General features: G+C 37.5%; 1 protein-coding gene across 1 annotated transcript in view; it reads right to left on the bottom strand.

The window, feature by feature from the left end:
• Positions 1 to 3,183: 3,183 nt before the first annotated feature.
• Positions 3,184 to 27,244, bottom strand: part of PRKAR2A (protein kinase cAMP-dependent type II regulatory subunit alpha) — a 29,039-nt gene continuing 4,978 nt past the window's right edge. The window contains exons 2-11 of the mRNA XM_075183591.1: positions 19,570 to 19,605; positions 15,335 to 15,387; positions 15,069 to 15,152; positions 14,771 to 14,877; positions 12,960 to 13,113; positions 8,691 to 8,792; positions 8,471 to 8,545; positions 8,311 to 8,376; positions 7,807 to 7,945; positions 3,184 to 7,040 (exon numbers count right to left, since the gene is read on the bottom strand). Coding sequence (XP_075039692.1) covers positions 6,907 to 7,040; positions 7,807 to 7,945; positions 8,311 to 8,376; positions 8,471 to 8,545; positions 8,691 to 8,792; positions 12,960 to 13,113; positions 14,771 to 14,877; positions 15,069 to 15,152; positions 15,335 to 15,387; positions 19,570 to 19,605 — 950 coding nt within the window. The 3' untranslated portion in view covers positions 3,184 to 6,906. The remainder of the gene's footprint in view (positions 7,041 to 7,806; positions 7,946 to 8,310; positions 8,377 to 8,470; positions 8,546 to 8,690; positions 8,793 to 12,959; positions 13,114 to 14,770; positions 14,878 to 15,068; positions 15,153 to 15,334; positions 15,388 to 19,569; positions 19,606 to 27,244) is intronic.

The raw sequence follows: 27,244 nt of genomic DNA, 5'->3' as shown, positions 1-27,244 counted from the left end.
CGCATTTTAATGAAATGTATCAACCATTAGTTTATGGGAAGAACTATTCATCCAGTCTCCATGTGGTGGTTCAAGTCCAGTACAACTCAAGTTCTTTCCAGCTTAATTTGTGCTACTAAAACGGTTCGGCATCAAATATAGAGAGGGGCCCCCCCCTTTCTATTTTTTTTTTCCCCCCCTATTTCTTTTTCCCCTTTAACATAATAATCCATAAAATCCAGCAGTCCGTTCCAATCCCTTTATGTTCCCATACTTACATGGTCTCTTTACGATGTTGGTTTGCTTTCCACTGGTACTTGCGGACGTTAGTTTATTATTTGTTAACTTATGCTCAGTACATAGCGATTTATGTAATATATAAATATTTGTGTTATTTTGTAACGCATACCCTGGTTATTTAACAACATTTACTGACCTGTAATGGTTTTATTTAAGACAGCAGGTAAAAAAAAAAAAGTTTACAAAAAAAATGGTTCATCATCTAAGTTTCCAAATGCTTTGAGAATTTTATGCATTATAAAATTGTAGGCTGTATTTAAAAAAAAAACAAAAAAAAACAAAACATAACCCTTCATGAGTTTTCATTTCAGGGTTTAAATTGAATCATACATCAGTTTGCATGTCACTTAAGATAAAAAATCAATTTTATTTGAATGGCTCTGGGCAACACTTTCCATTTCTTGCATTGTACAGTCTTAAGTGATTTTTGCAGCTTTCCTCCAGATGGTGCAGGGTTTGTCAATAATGAGGTGAGAATGTGACAGATACCGGACCTCACACAAATATATTGTGTGTGAGAAAGGGACATGGTAGAAAGCTGTAGCAAGTCACAAGCTGTATTAATAAATACTCTTGATAAGTAGATGTATTCAACTGTGGGATCTGCATGTTTACTGGACAGAACACAGAAAAATAAAAATGATTCTTCTCCTGCAAGCAGTGACTTACCACATCCTTCATACCAACTGGAGAAAAATAAGCCCGCGCTCGGTATATCCCACATTATATATGGTACCAGCTGCTTGGCAATAAGCCCGCGCTCAGTATATATCCCATATTGTATGTGGTACCAGCTGGTACCACATACAAATATTTGTCTCTGGTTTTGTTTCAAAATATTGCCTTTTTGTCATAGCAGCTGTCCATCAAGCCTATTTAAGGCACATTTGGGTGTGGCTCACAAGCCAGCCTTTGCTAGATGTAAACCCCTTTACCTGGGAGGTGAGTGCATCTGATTTTAACTGCATTTTAATAGTGTTTAAAGCATATAGGCCAGTGTAGGACCTGCATATAATGAGGTAACCTTGACGTGGGATGCAGGCTTAAGTCTTTTGATCAAAATATTAACTAATACCTCATGTTTTCATTTTGCTAGACACACACAGATATGCAGTTTAAAGGATAAGCGCTGACAACTTTCTTTTTGTTTTGTATTCATACCAACTGGCATCAAGTTCATGCTTTGCTTTAGTGTTTTTAATGATTAACAAGTCACCAAAACAGATCTGAAGCCACAGTTACCATAGAACCCTTAGCCACATATTTCTTGCTTTCAGGTTTTACCAAAACGCTGCCTATGGCATTGAATGCACAGAGGTCAGGGTGACTTTCAATTACCTCCCGGCCTTAATGTGGCCCTTCTTTCCTCATAATGTAAATTTGTGCTATTTGCTATCCAGCATCCCCTGAAGAAATCTGCCCCGCAGGTGAAACGCGTTTGGACACGCCCACTTCTGTGGCATCAACATGATATCCGGTCTATGCGTTCCACTGCGCACGCCAGGCTTTCCATCTCCATGCTTCACTACTGCTAGGAACTCAGTCTCTATCAATCCTTACGAGCTCCACCGCTAGCTATCGGCTGTCACACCATCTACAGCCGCGATGCCCCCTGGATTAGATCATCAACCACCAGGTATCTGAAGTTTATCTGCATCCTGACTTGGGATTGTTGTGAGGTATTGCTATTGCTTTTCCATTACTCACTTCTCACCGGGACTTAGACTGTTGTGAGTATTTGGACTGCCGTTTATGGACTTTAATCCACCTAATTAATGGTTGCTTGTTAAGCTTCCATTGTTGTATATTTACCAGCCTTTGGACATTGCTTTTATCGGATTTTACTTATTTTATTAATCATTGTTGGTTGTTGCACCAACACTGTCTATTATTTTCATTGTTTGGTCCTTTGTTCAATTAAATCAATTGGTTTATACTATGTTGTTTTGCACTATTCGTGTCATGCAATATTCCTATTTTCAGTATTATAGCAATCACCTATACAATTAGTGTATCTTAGGCAATTGAGTGCATTATATTGGTTATACATTGTTTGTTATACAGGAAGGGATTCCCGAGTTGTTGCTGCTCTTGCCGTTTTGGGGTTGAGCGCAGTTCCTTTCTTTCTTTTGATTATTTGCTATCCACTGACTGAAGGACTGGCTGTGGAGTCAGGAAAAACGTAACAAGCTGGCATTACGTACAGCGTTCCCGTTACAGCCATCATTTTTTTGTCTGCGTTTTTTTTAGGAAAAACATTACGCGGCACTGAAAGATGTTACTTATAAATAAATGGTATGGAAATATGCTTATTGTATTACTCCAAATCTAAAACCCAAACATAACTGACACATAGTGAATCCATCTTACCTGCTGGCAACAGTTCTAGACCCTATACCATACACCTCTACATTTGTACACTTGCGCTCTCTTTCGTATTTGTCAGTCATTTTTTTCAGAAGTGCAAAACCAAGCTGAAGCCAAACAAAGACACGTTATTCACAATGAGTTGATTGTAACGCTGCTCTGTTGAGAAAATAATTAAAAAATAAATAAATTTTAAGATGAGATCTACTTTTGAAAATAGAATTCAAATACAAAAATAAAGCAATGGACAGAATCAACACGACTGCTGTTCATTTAAATATACAGAGTAAGATCCAGAGCTAAAGTTTTAAGAACAAAACAGTATCTGGTCATCTTACTTTGTTTGCATGCACTGCACACGCAAGTGCATTCCATTAAATGGCTAACCAGCAATACACAGAACCAGGACACCTGCTCTGTAGTCATCTAGCTGACAGAGAAAAACAAATACCCATGTGAGAAAAACAGTGTGCTCCATTCAGATGAAAGCTGTGTATAAAAGAGTAGCGAGAGAATAAAGACTATGTACAAGACGGCTAGATAAGAACCTCAGCATTTATTAATAAAACGTCAGTTTAAATAGGAGAAATTCCACTGGAAGGAGTCTATCATGTAATGCTGCAGGGAGCTCAATACTGACGTTTGCGTTCTCCCTTCTTCAGTAAAACACTGTTGGAGTGTGAAAAACAAAGGAATTCCAATCAACAGACATAATCAAAAGCTTTTAAACTGTATCTGTCACCTCCACAAACAGGAGGCCGCCATTTATTGGGCTGAAACAATATAATTAAGAATGCAGCCTATCGACTCCCTAGGAAGGAGCTAATGACATCATGGAGGGATGAAGCATGACTTGATATCGCTATTCTCTGCCAAATAATGATTCAGCAAACAAATGGCTGCCTGCACTGTGTGCGCAAGTGACAGGTACACAGAACTAGCAGTAACATGTGGTTGGGGGAAGGGGGGTGTACAGGTGAAAAATCTGCAAAGCACTTAACACCTTGAGGTAGCTTCTTTTAGGCAGAAATACATTTTTGTGTTGGTATAAGCAAACGGGGTAAAAATATTAGTGTACTTTTAACGTACACTGAATTACGGATAGCGTGAGAGGACATCTCAGGCGTTCATCAACATAGCCCTGTAGCGTGAAATATATATATATATCTATATCTGTATAAACCAAAAGGAAGGCCTCAAGGAGAAAAATAAGATTAAGGTGACATTTTCAGAAATAGAGTAAACTACTTGGAAAAAAAAATATCTGGCTTAAAAAAAAAAAAAAAAAAAAAAAAAAAAATTATATATTTTGGCAAAAATGCTTTACATACACATCAACAACAAGTCACAGGTATAATTGGAAACAGGATAATGAAAGGAGACATTCAAAAGAATTTTTTTGCTTTTTTTGTTTTGTTTGCGTAACTGTTAAAGACAGTTGTGTATTCGAACATGAACAATCTTCATATATATACTTTTAAAATGTGAAATTTGTGCTGTGACATAAAAACAGAACTACAGTCGGGCCAGGATACAGGTGACCATTAGAAAAAGCTCCTCTCACCGACAGCACAACTACAAGCAAGATTAGAAAAGATCGATACTTCCCCGAAAGTCTCATGAACTTTGCATTATTAGATACTTTTTGCTGCTGAGTTCTCTTATTAAACCTCTCTCTGGCTTGTGTTTCGCCACCGTGCAGCCCAATTTGATCATCGTGCGCTTTGTCGTTCAACATTAAATGGAAGAAAAATCCACAGTAAACATGGCTGAAATTAACAAGTTTATCACTACATAATAATGGACCTCTACATATATTCTGGTGGTAAAAGCATTCATGGGTGACAAAGTCATTTTTGCAGGCTCAATATTTAGCCTGACTACGTTGGGTTGCAATATAAAAATGCATATATTTAGTTCTACCAAATCAAATACATGAACTTGCAATAAGATAGGTGTAAATTAAAATAAGCTAAATTATATGCAATCATGCCTGTCAACAGAACAAACCCTAGTGGCACGTTTGCTCTATTTAGTCATCAAAAGCATTTTATTCTACTTAAATAGGTTTGTTTTTTCATTCAAATAGAGTGTATTGCCTCTACTTATGTTTTTAATTTTAAAAATCAGGAAATAAAGATAAACTAAGCATTGTGGCTAGGAAAATAGTAACACATATTACCTAAAGAGGGGTGGTAAATGCACTGTCACTTTTCCTACCTCGTCTTCATGATGTGGTAGAGGGCAAAGTGGCACGAGCCACTGAAATTAGCCACTTTACCTACTAATACTTCTAAACCTTTTAATATTCTTTCTGCACATAGCAAGAATGAGTTGTGTGTAAACTAGCAACTATCACTAAATTATATCTCCTTCAAATGCCCCATATAAAAAGAGTATTAAGGAACAGCCACACTGAATGATCAATGTCGAGGAGTAATGCCCCATTCTCCATTACATTATAAGATGCAGCACCTCATATGGTCATTTTGGCAATACATGAAAGACTTCTGTCCAACACAATCAGCAAATGAAAAAAACATTAGCCACAAGAGATCATTTAACGCCTCGCTTAAGCTGCCGCATAATCACTACAGGCTGAGAAATTAAAGTTACACAGCAAGATGTCAATGGATCTTTCTAAACAAACTACCACCAGATGATATGAAATACTGGAAAAGCATGGCCATTGTCTGATCACAAAGAAATCGGGTATCATACTGCACTAGTGATTGTAGGCCGGACCAGGCCTGGACAACCTGTGGCTTTCCAGGTGTTGCAAAACTACAAGTTCCAGCACATTATGCCAGCCGTTAAATGGCAAAGCATGCTGGGACTTGTAGTTTTGAAACACCTGGAAAGCCACAGGTTGTCCAGACCTGGTCTAGACCATTCGCATTAAAAAAAAATAAAAAAAAAGCCACATATCTGAATTTGTTAATTATTGCCCGACAAGCATACAAATTTCACTACGTAGAAAAGTGAATAATGAACACAGTAAAAATATCAAAACCATGCTGGGGTTTTATTTGTGTGAAAATCAGTTTATTGTAATTATGACAAAAAAAAAAAGAAGAATATAAGGAATGCCTCTACCAGCGGAGCTCAACTTTTTCTATGGACTCCTGCAGGATAAAATACGTACCAAATATAAATAAATCACAGAAAAGGGAAACTGATGGAAGAAAGCCATCAAAAGGGGGCTTGCATAAATAGCTTCAAGTTAAAAGTGTTCTAAAATTGTTATACCAACCCCGGAGGAAACAGAGCAGTAAATTTGCTGTTGGGAATAGCAGAGGGTGAAACAGCCACCCAGGCTGCAAGAGGCTCTGTTTTCAGTTGTGGATATGGCACAGGACAAAGGAAAATCTCAATACGTCCAGGTATCCGATTAACATGTCCAAAGCTGGATTAATTCAAATTACAGCAGGGACGAAGGCAGGACGCATTACTTAAAAACACCACTTTCTACAGGTGGGTAGGATACGTTTTAAATACTCCTTGTAAAGATTTAGGGCCCTGAAGATTGGCAAAAACGCTGACTTAAGTTATATGTTACATATGGTACTCAATTTTGATTAAGGGGATTTAAAAAAAAAAAAAAATCAAAGTTATACTGCAATCCTATTCAAATCAAGTCAGCATTCATAATCTTCCTCATAAAAGGCTGTTGTAAAGAAAACTTTTCACAATGCAGGAAAACAGAACTTGGATACTGTAACGTTATAAAGCATTTCTCACTGAAGTGGCAAAAAAAAAAAAAAAAAAGAATTCTACGGAACTTACTTGACCAAAGTAATTCAGAGCAACACAGAAAACAATTTGGAAATAAGAAAACTAACAAAAAAACTGTAGAAGTCAATACAAGCTTGCTGTATACTGTAAGTCTAAATTTTTTTTTTCTTTTGTAAGAAGATGGATGTCAATACTAGCAATACACTTCATAAATATCTGAGACTTTGAAATAGGCACTGATGCCAAACATGCCATTCTTAACCAGGGAAGTAAAAAACAGAAAGGCACATTTTTAGGTGGTCTAATAATGGGATCTCAGCAGCAAAATGATGGTATAGGTTGGATTTCTACCCGGCCTCTGGTGCTGAATTCTTTATTCGTTTCCTAAAAAAGAAAAAAAAAAATGCCCAAGACAACCACAGCAGTAACTGTTCTATGGTGCTCTTCGCCCCTTGTGTGTGTAGGTGACAGGCGGCTCTTGTGCTGCGTCTTGAACAGAGAGAAGGCACTAAGGTAACAAGGTGCCTATTTTCCTGGATCTCTAAGGTCCATGCTAGAACCAAATAATGCCACCAACTGCTCCTCATAATGGGTGATGTTTCTCTTCATAATGTCCATGCAAGGGCCCAGTAGTCGCTCAAAGGCTTGCACATCCATAACTGAAAGGGAGAAAGACGCTTATATACTATATTCATGTATGTAACAGGTTTTATAGCTCAACAAGGTCATACAGGAAGCAACGTCCAGAGAAATATAAATGCAGTGAAAATAATGGATGCTGCTTGGAGATCATGTGCTGCACACAGACATGAGTCCTCATACAGTCACTGCGAGGAGCACTGGTAAATTTAATGAAGTGCAGAATGCCAGTCACAGCCTGGGGAAACCTGTGAAGTTTTTACATTTAGTGTTTTTTTGGGTTTTTTTTTTAGAAAAAAAACAAACAAAAAAGAAAACCCAATGTAACAAGCATCACCAGAAAAGATCCCACAATTGTGTATGTTTTCCACGATATATCTGTATGCATTTAGTACACTAGTGATCCTAAGTCAGCTGAATTCAGCAGAATGTTCCAAGGTGATCTCTACTTTTATAATCGTAGTACACAGTACATAATTCCTTATAACACAAAGGACAACCGTATTTTTAATATGGATATAACGTCACGGACAGTTAATGTTGCAATATAATTTACAATAGACTACAAATGTATTACACATGTAAGATAAAGTGTTAAATATGTATGCTATACGTGTAAGAATTTAAGTGGTCAATTATTTATTTGGACTTGGGACAAAATTTGATGACAACCATCAACATTTATAGGTTTTAATTGGCTGTAAACAAGTGAGCCAGGTTAGACATGGAGTCCAGTGTAAAACCATCCCATCACTATAAGTCTGCCATGGAGGAAGAGTCTCTTACCTAAACACTTGACGTCCTGCACTGCATATGCGGATGCTGCTCTGGGCTTGTTAGTAACAAGAGCGAGTTCCCCAAAATACTGTCCTCTTTTACATCGCGTTATCTCTACTTCCTGGTTACTTTCTTGGCCAGTTTTTGTCTACAGGAGATAACGGAATAATTAATTTCGGTTGGTGAAGAGCTGTGTTTTTCAGTGTGGCATAGGGTAGAGAAATGCTTAGGAAAAGAAAAATAAAATAAAATCAAGCAGACAGAACATACACTCGACCAGGGATGATAAACTTACAAAAATAAAAAAGAAACCAGATACGCAATAAGGGCTACCCAAATGTGACATTTCCATGAAAGCCACTCCCTCTTACCAAGTGACTAACAAGCTGATTTTGTACTGACATTCTATACATGAAAATGATTGCAACCATAGGAAATTGCATAATGGGGTCAGGGATTATAATAAATTTTCATCATGTTAAAACATGCAATAAAAATAAATAAATCTTATACCTTGCTTTTCATCATGATTTTTACTTCTCCCGATTCAACAATGTAAAAACAGTCTGCCTTATCACCCTAGGAAACAAACCTATTTTAGTCACAAACAATTTATTAGAGTATATTCTATGCCGTTGCTATATGTAGTTAAAGTGAAGGGCAGAATCCTTACCTGTGCAATAATGCGGTCTCCATCCTTATAATTCTTTTCACCTATTACATCAACAATTTTCATTCGCTCAGAAAGCTAAAATAAAAGAATTTGTCACACAAATCACTCATTTACAGTAAACATTCCAAATGTAAAGAATAGAAAAATTATAAAAGCATTCAAACATTATTTAATATACACATTACTACTTTCTACGGAACATGAGGTAAATCAGCCGTACCTCTAATGACTTCAGAACGGGCACAGAGTCTACAAAGATCTCGTACATCTTTCTTTTTTTGGCATTGTTTTTCAGAATTATTCTTCTGAAGGTGACTCGGTCCTGAAAAATACAGTAGGACCAGCAACAGTAAGAGCAGACATAAAAGCAATACACATAATAGAACATATGAAATTTTTGGCTCGGGCCTCACTCATAAGGATCACCAAGAAATAGTACCACATGCGCACTGCCAGAACAGCTGTCTAACAACCTGGGGACCAGGAAGCAAAGAGGTTCCTAGTCCCACAATTATTACGTGCTTTACCATTATGCATTTGGAAGAGTATACAATTCGTATAGACGTATGTTTTCAGAATTTTTATTTTATTTTATCTTTAAAAAGGTGATGTTCACCCATTCTTTAATTCTTACTTTACAGAGAAGCCTTGGTCCTAACAGCTAGCAGACCCAGAGGTGGCCCACATCAGGGGTAAACTTTTCCCTGAAAGCACTGGTTCTTTATTAAAATAAAGATTTAGGAGGACATCTTTAAGAGATCGTAAAACAACAAGCCTAGCTCGGTTGCATAGTTTTAATGTGATGCTCCCATATTAAACTACTCAGCATATAACTGAACATTTGATTAGACTTAGGCTGGGTACAAATTACAGGGTTTTCAGCACATTATGGGGTCAATCACATGATAAACGTCCATTCGGCCTGATATTGCATTAGTGTGTACGCTGAAACGATTAAAGATTATCCATAGTAAATCGTATCTTTGATTTTGAAACCAGACTAAAAACCTTGTTAAATAATGGAACGATGCCGATACAATGCTGCAGTGTGTATGCAATCACAGTCAGCAGTGTGCATAGACCTCTATGGAGTGTGCAGAGTCTAGATATTTTCAGCCGATTGTTATGATCTTGTAAAATGTTTTTAATGTGGATACATGAATGGGCATGCTGAACGGGACTTTATTTCCCCAGTTGTTAAAATAGGTAAATTAGCTAATAATATCGCATTGAGAGAAATTTTCTGTAGTATTTTCCAAGTCTAACATACAGATTTCGTAACAAACAGTTTGTTCGGCAAACATGAGCACACTATGGCTCATTTGTTATTTGTACCCACTAGAGAATCGCTTAGTGTTTTAGAGTGCTACGGTAACAATTACCTAAAAAGCCTTTTAATGTTTTGTTAGGCACAGACTAAGTTAGGAGCCAGACATTTTGAACAAATTGAGAGTCCTAAGCAAAAAAAAAAAATATAAAACATGGATGTGGCATTGCCCATGTACCACACTTTTCCCCACACACTACCAGCCTGAGCTCCCATGTAAACACAACAGAACTACTGGAACTGGTTCCTGGCACAGACGTCTACAGTGCTGTAACATAGCATTTTCCCCCAAACGCTTGGTAGACAGGGAACGCAGCTTGATCTATTTTTGGATGGTCATGCATTTGGAAAAGTGTCAGTTTGTTCTGACAATATATTTACAATAGACATCAATGATGCCTGTTTTTACATCTGTTCAAGTTGCAATCAACTATCGGCATACACAGCACAAAGAATTGGATGGTATACAACTGACTGAGCACCAATGTGTGTGAACCTTAAAGAGCTACCAGACACATTCAGTCAAATCTGTGGCCAATTTAGCCATATGTCGAAAGTCCATTTAGAGAGGTCTGCTTGTTTGGAGGTCAGGACACACAACTATTGCCATGGGGGAGCAGAGGGGGACTGTTATTGGGTCAATCAGATTCAGTCCTGTTCAACCAAATTAATTAGACCTTGACAGAATCGCTTTGGGCTCACAACATAACAAATTTTCAATGCATGGCATTAAGCTATACATTATATGAAATAAAAGGACACTGAATATGACATAGGTGTGTCAGAGTAATATGGTGGAAACTAAGCCAAATATAACAGACATGGACCATATTAACACGACAACAGATTATGCACAGACCAATGTGAGCGTATGTGTGGAGTATTTTTAATAAAATAAATTTCTAACAACAAATGTATACATACTCCTGTCTTTACATTCTACAAACCAAAAAGTTGTGTCGAAACCAGTTAAGCACGTTTCGCAAGTTTTTCCATTTCTAACACAGAATAGTACATGAATCTGTCAACAAAGCAGCCTTTGGTGTACTGCACCCTCGTCTACACTTTTCCCTTTCCATACTAATTAGAAACGTTAAAGTCATGCCCAAGTTATCCACTAGGTGGTACTGTTTATCCATAAGTCTTAAAACTCACTATCCTCAGCTACTATAAAATAGAGCATTAGTAAGGACGGTGAAGTGTTGCACAGTTTGTTTGTTTTTTACCAACAAACATAAACGTATAATTTACTATAAGAAAGGTCCTGGATTTGAAAGGAAACTTGATGGTTTTATATTTGGTTTCCTGCCGACACAACAGAGCGTACTTGCCCAAAACAGCACAGCTTATGTGCCCCTCCATGTGACCAATGTATAATGCATCCTGTTGTACAAATTTCACATAAAGACCTGAGAGCGCCAGCTAGACTACTAAATGTAACCAAATCCATCATAAACAGGGTTACTACAACAAGGTTGTTGGGGTTGTTGTTTTTTTTGTTGTTTTTTTTTTTGCAACCCTTGTCCACGGATGCCAAAATGCATGCTTTTAATTGCATTAAAGGCTAGTGAAAGCATGTAACCTGGTATGTGAATGGAACGCATTGGTTGGTTCCAATGCAGGGGCGGATCTAGAAAACTACCGTACCAGGGGCGATTTAGTGGGGGCGATTTAGGCCCCGCCCCTTTCTAACAGTTTAGGCTGTCGACGGCTGCACAGTATGTGCAGGTCCGTCCAACCTTGACAGGCAGGGACAGTGTGCTGCCCGGCTCGCCCCGATCGCCTCCCCCTGGATCCGCCACTGTACCAATGAGCCTATAGCAACTAATATTAGCACTGCTGTCAGGAGGATTTGTGTTGCCACCAATTTTTGGATGCTGTCTGATCCATTCACATATAGATTATCTTCCATCGACACCTTCCAAATCCAAGCGCTAGTTAACCATTCCATGTCAAATATGATCAGGCTGACATGTGGTGTCACGGATATGTAACGCAATGCCGATGGGTAAAGGACCATCACCAAGAAGGTGTCAACAACTAGACCTAGTCTCATTAATGAGTTTCAATGTTGCAGCATTTAGTCAGTTTGTATGTGCATTGGCTTGTACAACTAAATATATTGCTTTATTTTACAAGCTTCCTTTAGTGCTTTTCAGCCATATATCCGGCTATGAAACACAGTGTCATTGTCTCTGCAATAGTAACCAGAGAGCAGTTTTCTGGCACATCTCAGGATAATACAAATAGGTCTGATTATATAAATATAAAAAGGTATAAAAAGCAAAAACAAAACTGGAAAGAAAAAATGCTTAGGTAAAAAATGTATTTATAAGCCACTATTCTATCCATCGTGGAAAACCACTCTAAAAAGTAACAAAGACACAAACACACATGCATATATAAATATACATCTATATCTCTATGGAGATCTAACCAAAGTACATTATTGCTATTATACAGTTCCATTAATGCAATCAAACCAGATTAATATCAGTTATGTACTCGAGGACATGTCAAATCCCAGCAACATCACTACATGGCTCTAACGGAATAAGTTAGTAATTGAAAGTTCACTTTTTTCCACTAGTCCAAGAACTTTATTTACTACCAAGTTTTTATTATATAAAGAATACAATGAGCCAACTGTTCACAGGCATATTGCTTACAGATACTAGCAGCCAAGGCCATTATATTAAAGAGCAAAAGACAAACCAAGCATGTAAACCATGAGCCAGGACGCTGCTTAGAGCTTGCAATAGAACACGCAGAAGGAAAACAGAATTGGAACGCAAAGAACAAGTACCAGGAAATGAACTATTGTTTATTTGCTAACTCCACTCATTAATCTTCTGTCCAGGACAAACCCATTAAACAGGAAGTCAAGCAACCCCTAAGCTCCATGACTTAAATGTCAGTTTATCTACCTAAGCATATAAATGCATTACACACAGCTCCAGCAATGCAGGGTCATCAGACATTTTTCAGTAACCTGTTTTGACAGGTAGTGAATTATTTCCTTTTTCTAAAAAAAAGGCATTCAATGACTTTCAGTGAGACGTTTCCCATACACCAGTGACTTTGAGAAGGCCATTATGACAAGGTGTGTGGATAAGAACTTTCTAGCTGAGCATTAACTTTTTGTTATTGCATTTTACTTACCAGTCCCCAAAGTGCTCCATCAGTTGTAGCAACGATAGTCGCAGCCCTAGGAGTGTTGTACATCAAAGCCAGTTCACCAAAACTACCATGATTATCGTACGCGCCCACACAGCGGGACTGTCCATCTCTAGATACGAAAATGTCATATTGCCCTCTAAAAGAATGAAAATACAGATTTGTGACATTTAATATTAAAAAGTGCAAATAAACGTGAGTAAAAAAAAAAAACCACACAGATCTGGTCCTTGGAGTGAACCAAGTATACTGTGGATGCAGTGTAGGTCTCTACTACGTGTTTTCAGATATAGAACATACTCTCATTTAAGGTTGGCAGTAAAGGCAGACAGTATAGGTTCATGTGACTTGCTTCGTAACCGGATGAGAAGAGAAGAAAAGTGGAAGGGAAAATCCAGTGACTGAGTGTAGCTAATATGCAAATTTCACACACCCCCAGCACAACGAAATTATACTTTGAAGGATAATTCTTTATTTGTTAAAAGCAATTTGTAACATTTAGAAAGATTCAGAAGACCTCACACAAATTTAAATGAACTCCACAGAGGACAAGGGTTTCTCAACCTCTCATCTCGAGACATACGCAGACTAGTCTTTATACTTCCATTGTTGGTGATTAACTACAACTGGCTTTACATATGACAAACAGATCAGCGATTACTCAGAAATGGCCTTCACAAAATAAAGAGAAAACTCACTAGCTAGCCCGAAATAGTTCCCTATTTGCAATTTACATGACAAACATTGGCATGCATTGACAAGTTTATAAAAGGTATATGAAGGAAGTTGAATGATTCATGTACATTTTCATTCATGTAAGCTTTACAGAAAGTGTTTGTATATCATTAGCCAGCTACACAAAGCCCTCATGTCTAATTAAACTACCACAATACAATGTAATCAGACAATCTGCAGATATGAACAATGATTTGATCTTTTTGTGGTCAGTCAGCACAACAGCCAGCACACACACACCACCAATGCCCCTGCAGCAAGATGATTATGTTAGACTAAAGCTGCCCACACAACGACAGATCTGGCTGCCAAAAAACAGGATCTGTTCATAATTTGGTCAGCCATAGTCAATTTGTATTAAACAACAAAATCTAACAGTAAAGGTGACACTGAACACCCACACACAAGGTGACCAATACTTGAACAACTATTCTGGATGAACAGGTTCAATTGCCTAAAGTGATTTGCATGAGCACCTGTGCAATGTCCAGATCAGCTTCACAATTCACACAATAGGACAAACAGTTAAAGAAATGTGGCTACATTTATCAGTCATAACTTAAACATTGTTAAGGCGGAAACAAGTTTACAATAAACATCTTGAGATCTTCTACAGGAGCAGTGCTATTTATATTTACAACCATATGACATCTGCTGCAAGATACATTTTCATATGCATATATATCCTATGAACTGACGGGCAAAAGCAAACTGCTGCTTGCTCCCACAGAAGGCAGAAACATTTACATCTAGATAGACATGTGCTTTGTGCTTAGGGACAACTCATCCGCTCATACACAACTTATTCACTTCACATGTACCAAATGGCTAGATACACTATGTCCATAACATTTGAATTACAGAAAATAAAATAGGCTTTTAAAAAATTAAACAATATGTCCAAGTTCATATTCAGGCACTGTAAAACTATAGTTGACTGTCACTTGATGTGAAATTTATATAAAGATCAACATGAAAGTTGTGAATAAAAGCATAAGGCATTGTGATATGATAATTAAGGATCATGTTCCAATGGAAAAGAAAATGCAAAAGATATTTACCGCTCAATAACATAGAAGTTATCTCCATCATCTCCCTGGTCAATAACATGCTCCTGAGGTTCTACTCTCCGTTCAAACATTGCATCAAGAACCTGAGACAGCTGTTCCTAAATTAGAAGAATAAACTGAACCGTGAGTGCTTTTGTCTAGGAGACTACAAACATTTATTTTTCTTAACAGAAAAGACACACAGACAGTTTGGGCAGGAGAAGCATTGGTCCTGATAACCGACCAGTCTGTGAAATACGGCTACTGGAAATCTGAACGGAGACATTCTCAAGTAGAAATTAGCTCTTACCTGGTCAAGGTTTTTAAATAGTAAAATATCTTTGCAGGCTTCTTGTAGCCGACATCGCTGCTCATCGGATTTTGGATGAACTACCTAAGATCAAGTGTACACATTACAAGCTGTGCAACAGTATTTCAAGGAGTCTTAATTAGGCAAATCACATACAATACGCAGTGCCATTCATTGCTTGCAGATATGACTAAAGCGTAATCGTTACGATTATCACTGAAAAGCTGCTAGAACATGGTAACAACAGTGAATGAATATGAATTTACCCTAGGCTCTGCGTCGTCGTCATCTTCATCTGGGTTAAAGGCTTCAGCACAAACTAGCAAAATCAATGAAAAAAATTTATTTTTTTTACTTTTACATCGATAATTCAAATATTTAAAACAGGCAAGTGACCTGGGCATATCACATACAAAGTTATTATCGAGTTAAAACTAAAGGACTCTGTGTAGCCCAAAGCCTGTGATTACTTAAAAACACACACAAAGAAATGTTGGTGAAGCTTCTGAATAGATTGTACGTGACCCCTGAGAAACTGCACAAAATTTGGCCCTCAGTACCCCCGACATGTTGGCGTAATTGCACTGAGAGAGGGGATATATTCCATATTTTTTGGGCATGTCCAGTCCTACAACCCCTGTGGTTAGAGGTTTTCCAGTTGTTGGTAAAGGTTTTTAGATATCCTACAACTCCTTCCCCAGAGCTTGCTTTGTTACATCATTATCCCCCCTCCGTTCCCTCCTGGGACAGGTACGTGATGGGCCAAGTGCTCATTGCAACCAGAGCTGCTATAGCTCAGGCCTGGAAACAACTGTCTCCCCCGTCTTTGGCTAAGGTGATATCTAAAGTGAACTTCAGCTTTGAGATGGAGACCCTAGGAGTTCCGTATTCCACTGCAGCTACTTCCCCATTAGTGAAATAGCGTAGCTGGCATAATTACGTCACAGACGGAGGTGGGGCCCCATCCCAGTCCCCCCATAGGCTGGATATCTCCGACTCACTGTCTCGTGCCTTGATCTAAGAAATATTTGCTTTTGGGCCTAGGTACAAGAATGGAATGGACTAGTCTCCGTATTGTAAAGTTAAAGTGACTTATGTTTAGAGTGTCTTTAGTTTTACTTATATGTACATACATTTTCTTAATTTCCAGGACAGTCTCAGGTTTTAAAGATTTGATCCTGGAAATGCTCCTACCCTCCACTACTGACTCTAGTACAATTCCAATGACTCTGACTCTGAATGCTAAGAGTCTCCTCATTTCAACCCTACCTCACTACCAGCAGCTGCACAGAAACGTCAGTCACCAACGGCCACTTTATTATTCACCACTGATAATTGTAATAATTGTATTTTATTTGCATCACAATCTCTCAATGTGCAGCGCTATGTATTATGTTGGTGCTTTTTAAATAAAACAATCATGTTGAATGCATATCTGCTACAAATTCTGACTTGTATGGAGGAAAAATATATGTAAAAAATGATAACCAGTTTATGCAAACATCTTATTTGGGACTGCCCTGCACAACAACAGAATGAAATATAAAAAAATATATATATATATATAGTCATAATTCACAACACAAATCTCAGTGGAGCTTTGGTCATGTCCCTAGTTTCAATTTATTTAGTTATTATTCTTTGTAGAGTGCTACATAATATGGACTTGCTATATAGAGAATAATGAGACTCCTACCACATGAACACGTGAGAATACACACACAGGGTTAACTGCCAGAAGCTTTACAAAAATGTAATTCCTACATCTGCAGTACTAAAAGCTACTGGCTATATACATAACCACAAAACAAAACGTTTTAAACACACGGTTGCAAACATTTTTCTCCCCCAGAGATTTATACAGATTTTTATCTAAACACACTCCCCTTATTCTCCCCCATGCAATTTCCAACCCTCATTCCTAACCCATGAATTGTCAAGCTCCTTTTTCTCCATGCCCTCTCCTGACCCGTCCTCTCAACCGATCCACATCAAAGAATCCTTTATTCCCCTATGCACTCTTTACAGCCTCTATTGCAGTAAAGTTGTGACACAGAATGTATGTAGATATGTGCGCACAATACTTGGCCAATCAGACTGTGGTTACTTCAGAATACAGCTACCAGAGAAGAATCACTTGCAGGCGAGCAGCCGGCGGATTTTTTTTTCTTAACTACATATGGCATCAGTGATTGGCCATGTGTGGATCTCCAGTTGTTGAACTACAAGTACCAGTAGAACCTGCCAGAGAGCAACAGGACATGCAGCCCAACAAGAGCTGGAGACACACAGGTTGCCTGTTCCTGCCATGCACAATATACTGTTCTAACTTTCCATTCGGCAACAGGAAGAATTATGCTTTATGCTCTGCTTCTACTGGGAAGAGCCCTATTACACAATCAATTATTTCTATAAAACTGCCTCTTTAACAAAGAAGCAATGACAGAAAGTTTCCCTTTTAATGAATGCTAGAAATATTTTCCTATCTTTGTAGTAGACTTGTGATTTTTTTGTTCTTTATCAGAGGCCTTGCAGGAATAGAAGGTCAAATCAGCTGTTATCACAACCTCAGGATTCTACAGCACAGAAGGAATGTATGCGTTTCTTTTGTATGAGCCTTGAAAAGGAAGAAAGGTCAAAAAAAAATAAAAAAATAATTTGAAGTTTGCCAAGTTTCACTAAGGGACTTCTAAAGACCAAATCAGTATCTCTGAAACTATGAAAACAGGTATGGAAATACATTTGTGACACTTCGTGGTATGAAACCCGTATGTGCAAACATATGATCCACCTATATTATTAGGGATGAATTTGATTGATTCAGTCCCTGGGGAATGTTCCCAACATGCCGAAAGGAAAAAAAGGTTGAAACTAGAAGATGGGGATATTTGTTATTTTGGTACTTTATTCACTGCTATATTCTTATGTACATGGAATCGTGATAATTGAGAGCATTTCTATGTTATAAGCTGTACTTATTACTCTTGATAACATTCTGATAAAAATGAACAATGCTAACCTAGGAGGTACTCAAAGGACTCCTTCAAGATCCAAAGCCAATACTTCCAGTTATAGTTCACACATGACAACTCTATGGCCTTCGTTGAGTGCATTACTCCACTGCGTTAAGTGACAAGACCAAAACAAAGATATCTTATACCCAAAGTGATGCAGATGCCACATAATGTTGCAAAGTCAAACTGTAGGGCTGTGGTCACATTTAACTCTTCATTGGCATCATATGTCAACCAGCTCGCTATGACACCAAGACGTAATATAGGGGTTGCACAGGTAAACACTATACAGGAGTGACAGTGGTGAGTCTTCCCCGTCACTCTTCCCTCCAACTCGAGTCACAAAGCCAAAATACTAGAGCTGATAACAACCATATCTTGTTACACAGCACCTATAGTTATAACAGTGTCCAATTTAGCCGGAAATTTAGGCAACAAACAGAATTATATCCCACACACATTGCACTATAAAAGGATAATTGTCCAATATTGCAGTTATCGGTAACCAGAATTGTTCTTTACAACACGGTCTGATTAATAACCACCTCCCATAGCTAGTGTGTGGCCAGCATTAGGATAATGAACAGTATGCTTGGACAGCAGGTACAAAAATGGTCAAACTTGGGTAAAAATATTGTTAAAACTGCAACATCATTTATTGAAATTCTAGATGCTTCATGCCCTTCACAGACACTTTAAGAACGATGACTTTCAGAGAAGCATAAAACCCAGAGCACAGATTTAAATAGCCTAAAATGATCTAAAATTCATATTTCTAAGGACAGATGCTGTAAGCGGAAACCCTGTTACAATTATACATATAACAACTTGATTCTGATGTACAATGTAACTTGATAAAAAAATGAACAAAGCTAAACTAGGGGTACCCTAAGCACTCCTTCAAACCAGATTTTAAAAAATTCTTGTTAAGTAGCTGAAAATAGTTAAAAATACAAAGTAAAATGTAAGGACAAACAGAAGCACTGGTTTATGCTTTATACATAATTCAGCAAGTGCACTTGTAGAAGTTATTTTCAACCTGAAAGGTCACAAGGATTAAAGCTATGTAGATTCATAATTAGCATATTTGTTGCATAATGTTGTAAAAGCAGACTGTTCCAAATTATTTACAACATCACTAAACTAGCAAATATGAACAAAAAAAGATTTAACAAGAAAAATAAAACATACATAAAAAGGTAGGATAAATTAATGGATTACAGTCTACGCGTAAAGCAGATCAGCACAGGAACCTCGCCACGTTACTTTCATATATGTGGGCAAAGTTGTGGCCGCACAGTGGATATTAACCAAATAACTTCAGTGTGTGCCCAATGATTTTCAATATTTAGATTAAATTTAGCAATTAAAAAAAAATAAAAAAAATCTATATATATATCTATATTGATTTGTGATCAATGTCTATAATTTCTAAAACAAACTGCCTCAAGTCATTGCCCAAGTTATTTAATACTGAGATAACTCACCAGATACCCTTCGATTGTATCTACTGATGACTGGAGCTGGAAAAGAAAAATACATTTTTACAATTATTGATTTGCACAACATATGTAAAACAGTATTTAGGAACAATTCCCATCTAGGACACAGTATTTTTAATGATCTGCTACGCTAAAGCATGTTTTGATATTCTTAAGTGGTGATGAGCTATATGATTTTTCAGGAGTCTCCCATAAAGGGGCTAGAACTTTACCATCACAGAAAAGCATAGTCACCTTGCAAAATCAGCACAACACCCAAACAGAAGGTAAGCTATGGTTGACTAGTCAAGTTGGTAAGAAGACCTGCTACGTCCCTGTATTAATTCATTGCACTTAGTGTGCATCAGAATAAGAGGAGGACCAAAAGCCATGTGACCAATTTGAGGGAATCCTGTTGCCCAGCACTGTCACGCAAACAATTAAGCAAAGAGGTTCAAAATCTCTCTCAAAGTTGTCACTTGTGGTTTTTGGTCTTCTGAGATCAGTAAGCGCACCACCAGCTGGGAATGCCCTAAACTAAATACGCAGACTTTTCCCATCCTTCCTTCAATTCCAAATAGTGGGTACCCCACCATACATAGAAAGCAGTGCTCCGATACAAAAAGGAGTGCAACCCCACCCCCCAAGACATGCATTTGTTTTTTGTTTTTAGAATATGCATCACACAGCTAAGTTTTATACATTAGTAATCAGATTAACCATTCCTGACGTCAGGTGAAAAGGCTGATGAGCTCTAGTGTTATATAAAAGCTAAAAAACATTGATATTTGTTTCTAAACTAGCTTAATATGAAAAGATCACCGGCTTTCAGGATTAGAATAAAAAAGGGACACAAGACAGTTTAGAATAATAATATGGTGCTTTATCAAGCATAAACAAATATACACGAGACATTAAGTCAGATAATTGCAAGCAGTCACTGTAAAAGCAGAGGGAAGGAAAATAAACATTCGGGCATCATTTTGCGAATATTTCAACTTTGTTAACCACAGTTTACTTTCTATGGTCCCACAGCTATTAGCCTGGGAAAGACAGTTGCAACACCAGCAGGGGCGAGGGAACCTTGTGTGTCTAATACATGTGATAAGTATGAGGGATTTCCCCCTGTGTACAGAATAAGCACAGCAGAGGGGAGAGTGTTTCTCTACATACCATGTAAGGCCAGCTACTGTAGCCATAAACCGTCCATACACAAACTGAACTAGAAAGCATGCACTTGCCTGACAAGAGAAAGTGATTTGGAACACACAGGTCTTAATCTTGCCATTACATATGCCAATTAGTTTACAGCATAAGAGAAGAGATGGGGGAAGTATATTTCTTTTTCACCCTATGGTCTGCTTAACTTAATGAATCAAAAGGTTAAATAAGATGGAAAATTAGTCAGCAGCCAAATGGAAAGTCACAGCCAACTGGTGCTCTCCAGATGTTTTAATAGCTAAAACTATGAGGATAAAAATATAAATGAAGAGCTCCTTAGTATTGAGAACACCCTGAGCACTCATGTAAGAAAATGTTCACTTTCCCTTTTTGATCCTTTAGAAACTCATCCTGCTAACATTCCCTGTTATCATAATGTGGCTGATTACAATGTCCTTCAATAAACTTACTGCCTGGAAATCTATTGCAGATTGAAAAATACACTGATGGGAGGACGCTATGCAAAATATTAAAGAAATAAAACAAACAACTGAGGCCTCAAAACTAAAGATAAGCAGAACAGAAAGCATGTATATTCTTTAAGGTAGGTCTTCTAGAGCAAGCACTATTTTGCAGATTCAAATTAATGTTCCATGTTCTTTTGTTCATCCCAGAACAATATGTTTGACATAACTGTGAGAAGGGAAGAATGAAATGAGTGAAAATATAATTGCACCATTTACAGTTAATGAGTCACATAAAATGATGGGGAAGGAGGCAAGTTGACTGAAGTAATGTATAACAATTAGAGCGGAGGGGAGAAACCACTCACTTGTAGGTAATAAGAGGACAGTCACTTTGGAGAACTATATAAATACATACCAGTTTCACACTCACAGAAAAAATCTGTCCACCATATAAACCCAGATGCAGTAAAGCAAATATGTGATTGTGATTACCAGACAAATGGGAGATTATAATGAAACTGCTTTTTAACAGCAATGTGTGCTTCGTAGGTCTCGCTTTATACAGAAAGCAAAGTGTACTCCTGTCATATGTTTTGGTAAATATTGATGGGCGATTTATTTTTTTAAAGCCACAATATAACCATGTGCTTGCAGACCACAGACACAAACTGCTTGTTATAGCATACAGTAAAGTCTATGAATGCTGTCTGGGATATTGGGAGCTACAAAGAAATTAGGCCTGTGAACCACCAGCTGGGTAAGTCACGAAATAATCAATATGGCTACTCACATATTAATTTTAAAATATGGCAGAATAACTATTTATGTGCTTTTATAAATATTTAGAGCAAGTTAAAATATCTTTATTGTAAATATTATTTGAACATCCTTTCTTTAAACCCTTTGCTTTATCCTTCTGTGCCCATATATGGGCGCTCGGGGCAAGCAAACAGGTGTTCGGTGTCTTATCTTATCTGGTGACCGCACACACCAACAGTGTTCTTCCACCAGTCATTGACATCTGGTCCATACCAATTATATGTTTATTTAAATAAATGTGAATAACATTAAATAATTTAATCTAGTTTTGAACCAATAAACTAAGCAACATCGTCCAAAATGACCAGCCTGGCTGTCCAAATCACTATGTATGGACAGCTTTAAATGTTTGTGTTACCAAATAAGTTATACCATGCATGCAGACCTGTAGCTTGTTAGTGCACTGTAAACAGGATCAATGACTCTAGAGGCAGCAACAGATTGACTCTACTATCTGCACCACATATCTCAACACAAGCCCTTAGCTATAAAACCCAAAGTCCCACCACCACCTTTAGGAAGTCTTCAGTTACACCCCCCTGACCTTGACCCAAAATACAACCTCATTTAATTTGAGTTCTAATAAACCAAACAATGCTACAATGTAGAGTTATTAAAAAAATGAATTAAAAAAGTAATAAAAGCCTAACACATGAACGCTTTAAGAACATTATTAAAATTAGGTTTAAAATGCCAAACAGTTACAATACTTAATGGTGATAAACTGACATATATAATGGTGAATATTTTAACTGGTGCTAGTTGTCAAAAGTACTGTAAACTATTCACTTATCACAGTGTAGCATAATTTTCAATGTCAGGCGACTGCCATTCTCGTGATACCTGTTCAAGCAGATAGTGTGTAAAATCTTAACGAAGAGAAGAAGAGGAATATGGTGCTTAATCCCCAAATAAAACAGTGTACCAAAATAGGAGGGGTAGTGATGAGCTTACCTGTAGATTAAATATCTTTAGATCTTTCTTTTATCCATGCTCCCGTGTACAAATATATAATACTCCTATAGTGTAATAATGTCAAACATCACACCACATATAATATCTGCATACATTAATATGCTTATCTGCAAGTCTTTAAACTGGCAAAGTGACTAATTTGTAATTTACACTAAAAAATAAATCAAATATTCTCAGAACAAAGAGAACCCTAGTGCGACACTGTATCAAACGGATAAGTGAATAACCGAATAAAGTGCCCACTTGCCAAATATAATTTATAAAAACCGCTTATCTAATAATTTGAAAGCTGAAATATTCTCCCTCCTGTGAATCCCTTCAATAACTTCATAAAGGGAACAGCATTTTAACACTAGCCAGTATATTTAAATAGTTTACATAAAACCTAAGTATAGGTTGTACCCATGCTCCAAGCTTCGCAAAAGCGAATGGTCTTTCACAACCAATTTATTGCCCTCTTGCCAACAGTTCTGTTAAATCATAACTCTTACATAAAAATATGGCCTTAATTCCACTAAACACTGTATAATTTTCTGCACATATACATATGAAACATGATTAAGTTATATGGATTCCTAGGAGAGAGTACATTATACCTAAATGTTCATTAGGGAAACGTACAAAAGTTGAAAACCGCCTTTAAATTAAAATCACTAAATACTTAGCACTGCTAGAGATAACAAGGATCATCAGCAGATCCCACTAATCTATATAAGCATATAATAATGACAGAGAGGAACAGTGGAAATGGATAAATACATTTAACCTGGAAACATGATCAAGATAAATCTAGATGCGTTCCAAAGAACAGGAAGCAACCAAAATAATAGTAAAAATACCCATGGGAACATTAGTAGAAATGTGTCTAGTGTCCGACCCATTAATAAGCATTTTACTAGTGTTTATATATATATAAAAAAAAAAAAAGCTACCAAAAACACATGCAGAGACCACCATTGGGAATGAGCTCAGTCACCTGTTGCAGAAAATGGCCGATAATAGAATAGCATTTTAGTTTACCACAAATGGAAGCCACTCACACTCCCCTCAAAAGTGTCTCACAGCCATTGATGCACAGCTATAAGCTCCCTTTCTAGTTTTCAGTGCAGCTTTAAAATTAGAAAAGGTTAACTTGTGGTAACAGATCTATTTTAAAGATCAAACACTTATTACAAAGTAGATGTTTCCAGTACAGTATTGTGTATACAAGTCAGTGCAGAGATGTATGTGAAAAAAAGGAGTCGTCCCATTTGGCACCAACACAAAAAAAAAAAAGCTGAAAATGCTTGTACGTGTGGATCGAGAAGCCAGCTGGATTGCATATGGTGGTATTAACGAAATTAAAGTATTTCTTAGTTCAATATGTACTACGCTATATTTATGCTGCTTGCCTTTTATGTTACTTCCACAAATGATGCACTGTCTTTACTATTTGCCTGTAAACAGCAGATAAATTGAGAAGTAAAGAAAATGAATATATTGTCTGGTTACACACAAAACAATTCTAATGTAGCATTCTTATAAAAGGGAGCAAAGATACGTTAAACGAGAAGACACTAAGCTGGCGATACCCACCAAGTCAATGCAGTAAAGTGGCCAGATCTGTTAGCTTGACAATATACACACAAATGTCACAGATCAGACCGTTCTGCTCTAACTTGATGAGATATTGATTAGTATCAGCTGCCTTTTTGGACCATTATACTCAATGATTTATGGCCATTAGGTCTAAAACTCCAGCAAATTGACAGCATATAATTATGACCTTTTCTGCTGTCTTAAGACCACATTTCACTGGAGACTGATAAGTGTGTTACATGACAGAATGTGGATGCTCCCAAAAGTAAAAGAAAAACTACAAATATTGAAAAACTATGCCAAGCAATTTCCACGCATTAACACTAGATCAAAGCTTGATCTACAATGCAGAATTCTTCTAAAGCAGGGATGCAATACCCTTTATAGTTGGGAGGGTCACAATGTGAAAGTGTACTACTTTAAAGAAGCAGCAATAAAACTTGACTTGTAGAATTTCCAATAAGAAAACCGTTATGCCATGCCTCTCAAAATTGTTAAAGGTTTTGACCACATCTCACTCAAGAGAACCTCCGCAGTACAGCGAGTTTGAAAACTAATCAGAGTGCAGCTTATTCATTCTGATTCAAGGCCAGGTCTCACTGTCACAGTCCCCATCACAGTAGCCACAGTGACACCCAGATCCATGAGGCACAGGACAAATACTGTAGCACCTCTGTCCAGCTTCCTGTAGGCCTAAACATGGGCTTTTAGGCTCATAAGGCCTGCGGGTTTTGCGCCTGTGACCTAAACTGGTAGCTTACTATTACTTGTGTTTTACACTGGAGGACAATGTGGCATACACGGATTTATTTAGGGACCTGGAAACTTTCCAGCAAGTACAAACTCCCATACCCCCCCAAGAGACGACATACATGTGTGTATCTCTCAAAGCATTGGAAACGGCAACTGCAGGACAACCAAGAGACTGCCCTGTATGGCCCTGTCTGCAAAAGGTACAACATATACAATTACCTGTGACTACATACCTGAAATACTAATAATTATTGGACACATGTACCTAGTTAAATTATACATTTAACAATGCGCCATTGGTCCATAAGTTAATATCCATTACTTAGAATAGAAATGCACACACAAAAAACAACAAAATTCAAATATTCTTAACATTTCTGGTTCCATTATTAAAGTTGTTTTCATTGGCATGGAGCCATGATTACTATTTGCTAACTTGATGCAACAATGTTGATGTAGTCTTATTGCTGCAGCAATGCCAAGTGTTTTTCATCAATTAGCAGAATATATCTCATCAACCAAGGCATGAAAACACACATACATAAAATTGATTCATATTAACACAGACTGGAGCCAGACTGACCAGTAAAAGATGTAACAGCTGGGTGGGACCAACAGAAATCAAACATTAGGAAGGAACCCCAACATAGTAAAGTGTGCCATAATCATGCTATATAACGTCAAACAACTTCCAACAAAGTTTTTGATAGGGACACCACAACATCACCAATTGCAGTGCAACTTTCCAACCAGCAGTTAAAGGTCCTGAAAGTTTACCAAAAGACTCATTTAGACAAGTGTTAAGCTAGGTTCACACGACAGAAAGTTTCTCCGGATGCAAAATCTTTATCGATTTTACCAATGACAAAGTCCAGATCAGAATGCCCGATTCATGCGTACTCTATGTAGATCTGTCTACACCGCTGCTCGTGAGTGCATACACTTCCACTTCAGATTTTGCCCAACACCGTTCATTGAGATTTTTAATCCAGTTATAAAATCAAACTATACTCTGTGCTTTGGTACGATAAAACATGATCGTGGGAGTGTACACACTAATGTAATATCAAGCCTAACAGTTGTTTATTGTGTGACTGGGGTGATAATCAGGTGAAAACCCTGTAGTGTGTACCTAGCTTTACTTAAATCTTAACAAAAACATGCACATGTCAACTTTTTGTGTTCAATAAATACTGGGCCTGCTGCAGCATAGGAATTAGTGATACCTATTCTTAAACCTATGTAGTGTTCACACAGCTACAATTTCAACCACTAATGTCTAAAACATTATAAAATCAGACCATAACTTATAGTATACAGTGACTCCATAGTGCTTCACATTTATCCGCTTTCTTTACAGAACCCGAAGTGTGCAAACATATTCAAGACATAGGAATACTGTTAAAAGGTACACACACTGACGCTTCTCATGCTCCCTTCGTACGGCCTCATCTTGGATGTACTTAATACTCCGTAATCATAGTATAAACGTCAGAATACACAAACAGTACACAGAAGCATTCAGAGTGGACAGATCAAGGACACAGGTAACAATGGAGACATGTGCGAGTGCCGATGTGTTGTTGTCACTTGTGCTATAGGAAGCTGCTTGTTTCTAAGGATAGCAATACTATGGAACCCAGTGCTTACACACTGCATTTGCTTCCACACAGCAGTTTGAATAAGCAGTCAGTTGTTTGCAGCGTTCATAGCACTAGAGTGCCAGGAACTTGCCATTGCTTGCTATATGCAAGTAAAAATATAATGTGAGAGGTTAGGTTAAATATACAGAGGCACACAGTCATCAACATTTATACAGCACCAGAACATTCCATAGCACTTTACAATTAGGAACAAACACTAATAAAACAATGCTGGGTAATACACAGATAGAGAGGTAAGAAGGCACTGCTTACAATCTACAGAGC

The sequence above is a fragment of the Mixophyes fleayi genome, chromosome 8 (assembly GCF_038048845.1).
Source record: "Mixophyes fleayi isolate aMixFle1 chromosome 8, aMixFle1.hap1, whole genome shotgun sequence".
NCBI lineage: Eukaryota > Metazoa > Chordata > Amphibia > Anura > Limnodynastidae > Mixophyes > Mixophyes fleayi.
This window is presented reverse-complemented; position numbering and strand designations above follow the sequence as displayed.